This window comes from Scophthalmus maximus, chromosome 19 (assembly GCF_022379125.1).
Source record: "Scophthalmus maximus strain ysfricsl-2021 chromosome 19, ASM2237912v1, whole genome shotgun sequence".
Classification (NCBI taxonomy): domain Eukaryota; kingdom Metazoa; phylum Chordata; class Actinopteri; order Pleuronectiformes; family Scophthalmidae; genus Scophthalmus; species Scophthalmus maximus.
The window spans coordinates 3,272,675-3,281,434 of NC_061533.1; the positions used below are offsets into that span (position 1 = coordinate 3,272,675).

General features: G+C 39.2%; 1 protein-coding gene across 1 annotated transcript; it reads right to left on the reverse strand.

Annotated features, from left to right (window-relative positions):
* Positions 1–277: 277 nt before the first annotated feature.
* On the reverse strand, positions 278–6,429 carry grsf1 (G-rich RNA sequence binding factor 1). Its single transcript, XM_035638776.2, has 10 exons — positions 6,069–6,429; positions 4,608–4,965; positions 4,335–4,490; positions 3,241–3,375; positions 2,240–2,378; positions 1,995–2,122; positions 1,353–1,438; positions 1,079–1,214; positions 669–720; positions 278–401 (listed from the first exon to the last, which is right to left on the reverse strand). Exons 1-10 carry the CDS (start codon positions 6,273–6,275, stop codon positions 398–400), a joined length of 1,401 nt encoding a protein of 466 aa, XP_035494669.1. The 5' UTR covers positions 6,276–6,429; the 3' UTR covers positions 278–397.
* Positions 6,430–8,760: the final 2,331 nt, after the last annotated feature.

Genomic DNA, 8,760 nt, shown 5'->3' on the forward strand with positions numbered 1-8,760 from the left:
CTTTCTTTTCCCCCACTGCTCCAGACCTCAGTCACACTTTTGATTTTTCTCCAATAGTTCTAATTTACCATCTTGAATTTGTATCCATTTACATTTCTTCTTTCTGCTTCTCATTTTCCACATTAGTCTTTTGGAACTTCTTCACCAAAAAAAACGACAACCTTCATTTCGACTCTTTAGTAAAGGTGCTCAGAAAACGACAGATCTTAAAGATTAACTTTATGAATTCACTCAGAACTGTGATAGGCTTCTTTCTGTAAAAATGACGACAGGTCAGTTTTTCTTTTCTTTCTTTGACACCAGGTCTGTTTATTTGTTTGAGATTCAGAGTCGGGCTGGAAAATAAATACAATCTCCCTGTTGTTGGTTTCGTGTTGGGGCATCGAAGTGTCGACGTTCACCTGCGACAGAAAACACAACATGTTAAAATGACATGTGGAGTTTACATGTGACCTGAAAAACTTTTTTTTTCTTTAAAAGTGTAAGATTTTAAAAATGAAGTTTGATAAAAAAAAGTGTTGTACTTTGTTCCTTAACAACCGTGCCCGACTGTATAAACTGCCCCCCCCCCAAGTTAAAATGACTATTCGCAAAGAGATTTGCGATGTAATGTAATTACGATGTCATTATAATTATGAAATCTCTGGATCTAATTGCGTGTTTCTCACCTCCAATCGGAGTCTGTTGTTGAGTTCAGGAATAACTCAATGTATCTTTCTCCTGAAGAAAACAAGAAAAGAAGATTAAAATGTCAAGTAAACGTCTCACAGCAGTGTTTGTTATACTATACAAAAATAATTCAGCAACATAATAAATTGTTTAGGGCAAAATAATGATTAAAGTCTAAACCACTCTAGACTGTAAAACTCAACCACGGCTGCACAATCTTTTCATTGATATGTTGTGTACAAAATGTAAAATCCATATAATCTGAAACTGCATCTGCATTTAAATGGACATGGTAACTGACAAAAACATCCTGACATTACCAGTAAATTTCTGAAAACCTTGAAGCAATTTCATACTTCAAATATCACTCGTCTGATTCTCATTTATGAATATTATAAAAGTCTCTCACCTATGTACTGTTTGTCTCTGGACATGGCGGCCGCGGCGTCCCGGTGGCTGGAGAAGTAAACGTCGCACTCGCCCTTCGGCCTCCCGTCGGCCTGGCATTCAACCAGGATCTTAGACACGATTAGAGGAGAGAAGAACTGCAGAAGAAGAGAAAAAAAAAAATATATATATATATATATATATATATACATGTAAAATAAATGTCCAGTGCAACAACAACAACAACAACAAAACCAGCTTCGATATCTCACTGTGTTCGTTATCTTTGCTTTTACCTGCACAATGTCTTCTAGGGACACCTGGAAAGGAAGACCTCTCATGTGGACGTAATGAATCTGCTCCCCCGAGCTCAACGGGGATCCTGGCGGGAACAGAGGCAGCATGTCGGGGTCACACCGAGGGGGGTCAACAGTTTTTTAGACACTGGTCGATTTATCATTCTGGAGTTCGTCTCCGTTTAAAAAACATCATCATATCAAGTTTTATTCAATCAGATTACCAGATTCTTCTGTCAACAAGCCTTCAAAACAATGTTGTGTTTTGTGTCGTAAGAAAATCTGGTCTTCGTGAAAAGAAAGGCCCTTAAAGTTAAAACCTGATGTTTGAATTGAGTTTTTCCTTAAAGGGGCAGTGAGCGATTTCAATCCAATACACTTTTTGTAAAATTCAGCAAATGTTTCCTCCTTCTGTGTGTGCACTGAAAAAAAATCTGGTTTTTCGGCTCTGTAAATTGAAGACAAACAAAAATGGTGCGGAAAGCACCTAACAACAGAGTGTGTGCGTGTTTCTAAACATCACTCCCCCGACATCTTGAGAGACGCGCTAGCGACAGACGCTACGACTCAGGGGTTTTGGTGTATTTGGCTAAAGTGGTGATGATGACGATAAAAATCACTGAGCTCTGAAGTCGCGTTTACCTGTTCTGGTGTTGGTCCGTGAGGCGGAGAACATCCTGTTCGCCGGATCAGAGGCCCCATCTATCGGCGCCTTCTTCTTCCAGTGCGGGTGAATCTCCTCAATTCTGCTGGGAAACACCTCGATGAATCTGCAAAAATATCAATGGAGGGGCAGCAGCAAATCAACGAATGTGACCACAACCGGGCTGTTGTCCAGAGGAATCTGTTGTGCGCGGTTTATTTAAAAAAAATCAGCAGACTCCCACCGTCTCCCTATGTGCTCCTTGTCTCTCTGCAGAGCTGCGAACGCTGCTTCCTGGGAGCAAAACTGCACAAAGGCCTCGCCAGAGTTTCTCCCTTTGTGGTCTGTGACGATGGTGATGCCGTTCTCCGCGATATCCAGACCTGCAAAATCAAAAGACAGATATTAAACCTTTCCTATTAACATGTATATTCAAAGCTTGTTGCGTCTCTTTTTGAATTAAAGAAAGAAAATTAAAGTGTCTTAAAGAAATCTGGAGTGGTCAAAATGGAAAATATCAATACAACTTTTCTCCTCCCATATTAACTCGCAATTAAAAAAAACAGTAAAATGATATTTTCACAACAGACTCTCAATCTAGACGATACAAAACAAGAGCAGAGAATTAATCAAATGTTTGTTGTGTGACATGTCTCTGTCTTTGTGTCTGAACCTGAAATATTTGTAACCATTATAGAATCATTTGATAATTTCAAAAAAAAATATAAATTTTCAGTTTTTCACTTAATGATACTATTTAATTTTTTGTCTATAAACAATTTAATCAATTGAGTTTTAATAGGAAAACCGCAAAAATCTAATTTATAGGGCTGCAACTAACGCTTATTTTCATTATGGATTAATCTGTTGATTATTTTCTCAATTAATCGTTTCGTTATTTGGTTCATAAAATGTCATAAAATTGTGAAAAATGTCAATCGTGTTCCCTTTAAACCTCTAGATGATGTTTTGATTTGTTCGCACACACAAGATATTTAGTTCACCGTCACTGTTTTTTCATAAAATCTACTCAAACCTATTAATCGATTATCAAAATAGTTGGCGGTTAATTTAGTCGACGATTACCAATCGATGAACTGTTGCAGCTCTACATATTTACAAAAGATAGCTATTGTTGGTGAAGTGAAATCATTTTTTGAAAACGCACACTTTGTAAGACAGATTCGTATCGAGACAAACGCCCAGTGTGACGGAGGACGGAGGAGTCTCGAGGGAGCGGCTCACCTGAAAAGAACTGGACGATGTCTCGCTCGGTGGAAAGGAAGGGGAGGCCTCGGAGCCGCACCACCCCACACACGGCCGGAGCCTGGACGACCTTCTGCAGGATGATTTCAGCGTCGCTGTTGGTCACTTCGTACACTGCGGACGCACACACAGAGGTGGACAACGTTTGAATGATCAAAAAAGGACGGGTTTGTCCTTTATTCACAGTTTTGTCCCGTCTGTCATTGCTGGGGCGTTCGAAGGTCGTTGGATTGGTGATTTTTCTGCTCCGTGACTTTTTTTCTTCTTCTTAGGTCTGGACAATTAATACCTTGCCTGAAAGATCTAAGTCTTCAGATTCTATCGGTACGAAGCATTTTTTGGGATCTTCACTGCAACAGCTGATTGATGCAGAATTGGCTCCACCCCCAAAGGGTCCTTTAATTCCCCCCTTTAATGCCAAAAAAAACAAACAACAACTTTACTTTGCTAATTTTGGTTCAGTATCTCTTATACTCATCCTGATTTTTTGGGGTTGAGTTAGAATCTTTTGCTAATTTTGGGGTACAATATTTCAAAAGGAAAAAAAATCATCATAAAATATTTAAGATCACATTGACACAAACACACCAAACCAAAAAGCTTGTATCAGGACGAGCTGATCCAGGCAGGACAGTGTTAGACCAAAAAAATGTTAGGGGGGTCACAAGAGGATTCCCATGAATGAAATAACATTTTAAAAAACTATTAGGAGGCCCCGGTTTGACTCCCAACCTGCAGGACCATTCACTGCATGTCTCTCCCCATGTCTTACTCTCTCAACTGGTTTCCTGCGAAAGCTTCACTGTATCTATCTATCTACCAAACATGAAATAAATAAAGGCAAACTGCCTCAAATCAATATCCTTTGAATGCTTCAACCACCTCTGGGAAAGATATTTCAGGAGTCAGGGGCTAAAAAGTATGTAAAACACACACAAAAACTCAAACAGAAGCAAAAATCTCAGGTCAAATTTCTACAGACCAGAGATTCTGCTAAAAAAAAAAAGAAAAAAAAAAAGAGCCTTTCGTCTCGACAGGTTTTGGGGAACGTCGGATCACAACGAGACACGAACCTTCCACGTATCGCGAGCCGAGGTACTGCCGGTGCTTCTCCAGAGCTCTGACCACGTCGGATTCGTGCTCCATCTCGATGTAGGCTCGTCCCGACGGCTTCCCCTGTCTGTTCTTGGTGAGGTGGATCCCGTTCCTCCCGTCACAGATCCTGCACTCTGAAACCACACCAGAGCAGGACACGAGACTCAGGAGACAGCGTATATGATATATGTTATATAAATGATATGTTTTTGTGCTGTTTTGGCCTTTACAACCTGAAAGCCTTAACCCACCGGAGAAGAACTGCAGGAGATCCTCAGCCGTGGTCGTCCAGGGGAGACCTTTGACCTGCACGATGTACAACTCCTTCTCTGGCTCCAGGTCGGACTGGTAGGATGGCAGCGGTGGATATTCATCCTCGGGCTGCAGTGGTGGATTTTCATCCTCGGGCTGCAGTGGTGGATTTTCATCCTCGGGCTGCAGCGGTGGATTTTCATCCTCGGGCTGCAGTGGTGGATTTTCATCCTCGGGCTGAAGCGGTGGATTTTTATCCTCGTGCTGCAGCGGTGGATTTTCATCCTGGGACGGCAGCGGTGGATTTTCGTCTTGGGACGGCAGCGGTGGATTTTCATCCTGGGACGGCGCTCCGGCCTGGAAGACAAGAGGTGGGTGAGATGAGACGCACTCTCCAACTCTGGAGACATTAAAAAAAACAGGAAAATACATTGATCTGGGTTTCTGTTGAGGCTGCAAGTCATCAGGTCGGAACTTTGGAATCAACAGCATTAATCCATCGTGTCTTTATTAATAAAAAACGTTGTCAAAGGGACTGTTTATTAAAGTCCTAAATTATATAATCACAATATTTACATCTGAAATGTAGCGAAGAAGTACAAAGTTGATTTGGATAGAAATAATCAAACACAAGTACCTCAAAACTGTGCTTATATATATATGCTATTAAATACTTAAATATATTATACTATACATTATACTACTATATTTGTATATAAAGACTAATTTACATAACAAATCTTATATAAAGGCTATGTACAAAACTGTACTTTATCTTTATATATTTTAGTGATATTTAGATATATACACACTATACTTAAACATACTAACTTACATATCTACAGTATATAAATTCTGTACTTGTATATATTCTGATATATACTTATAGCAAAACTGAACACATGTACTAATATTTACTTATATTTATACTAACTTGTATTATGCACTAAACGGTACTGATAATTAAATGTACACTGATATACATATAGATAAATAATACTCTATGTAACTGTACTTATATATGCATACATATATTTCTATAAACTGGACTTATATATATCCTAAATCACATATCTATTAACCTGTAAGTACTATACTTATACATATTCTGATTCATACTTACAAAAAATCATATATGATAATACTAATACAGTAACTTGTGTATACACCAAAACTACTTTTATATTTATATATATATAACACACTAAGTAACTGTATACAGTTTACTTGTATGTATACATACAATACACTAAGCAACTGTATGCAGTGTACATAGTATTTAGTACTTGTGTGTGAATGAAAGATAGTGACGCAGAAGTATAAAGTGGCATTAAGTACAAATACTCACTTAGAGTATAAGTACCTCAGAACTGTACAGTAAATGATGTATTGACTAGCAGACGTGTGTCTCCCTCAGTGAGGCCCACACTCGTCCACCTGTTAACCCCCCTTCACCTCACCTTGGTGCAGAGGCCCAGCCGGCCGGTTCCCCCCGCCGCGGGGCGGAGCAGGCCGAGTCTCGGCAGCGCCGCGCGGGTCGATGATGTCCAGGTTCGCTGCGGGACGATGGCGCCTCTGGCTGCCGCGGCACCCGCGGGCAACGTCGCCTCGCTGACTGCGACGCAGCGCCGCACCAGGCGCATCAGGGACCGGCTGCTCCGGGACATGGTGGTGGTGGTGGTGGTGGTGGTGGTGGAGGGGATTCGGGGCCGGGACACGCGGAGAACCGGGCGGGTTGAGGTCTGGTGAGCTTCCCCGAGTTACCGGTTCAACATGCGCGTCGGGAGGAAGCGGAGCGACTCACGTGGGTCAGTCAAGGGCATCATCCTGACGTCACAGTTTACCGAAAGCTGCTACGCTATTAGCTTCCGGGTTCAGTTTTTTCAAAATAAAGGTCAAAACGTTAAATAATCAGAGTTGGGATGACATAAGATGAATCTTTATTGAGGTAAACGTCATTCTTCTTCGCCATACAAATCAATAAATAATACTGTAATCTTTTATTTCATCACCGTGTGACATCTGATTTATAACAAAGGCATTTGTCTGAATATTCACAATATAAAAGATCGGTCAAAAATTAGAGAATAGAGATGGAGAATTAGAGAAATTAATCAAAAATAATAATAACCATAAACACTGATAAGTTTACCTCAGGATCTGCATCGGACAAATCAATCCATCAATCAATTAATCAGACTCTATTTATATAGCACTTTTCCTACAAATAAAATGTGACACAAAGTGCGTCACATACAAACAGGTTCAGACAGGTCAGGTTGTGGTTATTAAAAAGAAAGTGAAATTAAAAAACAATAACCAAGGAATTATAAAATATATTATGAAAACTAAAAACGAACTAAAAATTTAAAAATACTAATATTTTTAAATGTCCATATAATAGCCCATATAAAATGCACACGAACATGTTAAACTTCTCTGATTAGTACAATCCCTTTATTTCAGTTAGAATGCTACACCGGATGTAATAATGATGCAAACTTGACGATAATGTTATTCCTCTATTTACGTACTTCCTCTCTCTCAGTCGGATTCTGTTAGGTTCCACTGCCACCTAGTGGTTAGGATGCCCTTTTCCCCGATTGACATGATTAACATGTAATTTTATTTCATCTATGCAGAATCAAACCCAATGAAAGATTTTTTTTTTCACCATCGGCAGTTTGGGGTGTAATAGCTCTCGTGTGGTGGAAGTCAACAAGTATCTAGGTTAGATTTTCCTGATGAACCTCTTCGTGTTAGAAACCCTGATTTAAACGACAAGTTTGAGGAATTTAAATAATTCCATTGCTATGACACATGACATGATTTGATCGTGTGTGGTGTATCTGACGTGGGAAGGCGATGTGAATGTAGATCGATGGTGAGCTGTTGAATATGATTTTAATTTACATATGTGACCAAACACACAGCTCTTTGTTCTGGGAAAACTCTGTCATACTCCCAAATTCCAAACATGGGAGTTTTTTGTTTTTTTTTATCTACAGCACTATGCAAAAGTTTTTGGTACTATGTTTAGATTTTGTTCCATCGATACCACGGACACAGCAGGACAAGGAGTACAGGCATGCAACAGTCACATCAAATTCTTGAATATTACCCACTGGGATTTGTCCATTGTTCCATTTTTTCCAAAGAAGTGAACGTGGAAACTTAAATAACTTAAAATTATAAATTTAAATAATTGCCAGATGAGAAATGTGACCCAAATGCAAATTAACACTGGGCCACTATTGTGAGTTGGCTATATTTTAAGATTAAAAACCATGGAAGCATAAAGATAGATAGATAGATAGATAGATAGATAGATAGGGAGGCAAATCACATTCTGCTTAGGGCCCCATAGAGGCTAGGGCCGGCTCTGTTCAATCAAAACAAAAGGGATTGAATTCAATGAAGTAATTGAAAATACCATGGAAAACTGCGTTGTGTAAGTGTTACCGAGGAGAACTAACATGTTTAATGTTACATTTAGAACTGCCATTTGATTGCCAACTATTGTGATAATCCATTAATCGGTTCAAATAATTTTTATTAGGAAAAAAAAGACACAATTCTCTGATTTTTAGCTTCTTAAATGTGAATATTTTCTGGTTTCCTTACTCCTTTGTGACAATAAACTAAATGTCTTTGGTGTGTGGACAAAACAAAACATCATGTTGGAGTTTTGGGAAACACCATTGACATTTTTCACCATTTTATGGACCAAACAACTTACTTGTTTAAGCGAGAAAATATGTGCCAGATGAATCGATTATGAAAATAATCGTTAGTTTGCAGCCCTTGTTACGTTTGCTGCACTTAGGCTGACAACAACAAAATAAGTTTTTTTTAATGGCATTTATTCTGAAGTCTTTTTTTTTCTTTTGCTCTACTGAGTAAGAAGCAGCATCTGAACGCAACAAAGGTCCTGCACAAATATTAAAAAGAACAATTTAGAAGACAGAAGAAGAAGAAGAAGAAGAAAAAATAAAAGAAAAAAAAAACATCAGATCACATGACCGCCTTCGATAGAAATGTTAATTAATAAAAGAAGTGTGTAACCCCGGGCCCTATAGAAGCCCGGGGTTACACTTCCGGTACAGTAGGTGGCGGTACGCAGCTTAAAACGTTGGTTTGCGATCCGCCATA

Coding starts and splice junctions, on each gene's coding strand:
- grsf1 (XM_035638776.2), bottom strand. CDS start 6,275: ATGTCCCGGAGCAGCCGGTCCCTGATGCGCCTGGTGCGGCGCTGCGTC. Junction 4,491..4,607: donor TCTCCTGCAGTTCTTCTCCG/GTGGGTTAAGGC, acceptor GTGTGGTTTCAG/AGTGCAGGATCTGTGACGGG. Junction 721..1,078: donor CAGAGACAAACAGTACATAG/GTGAGAGACTTT, acceptor TGTTTTCTTCAG/GAGAAAGATACATTGAGTTA.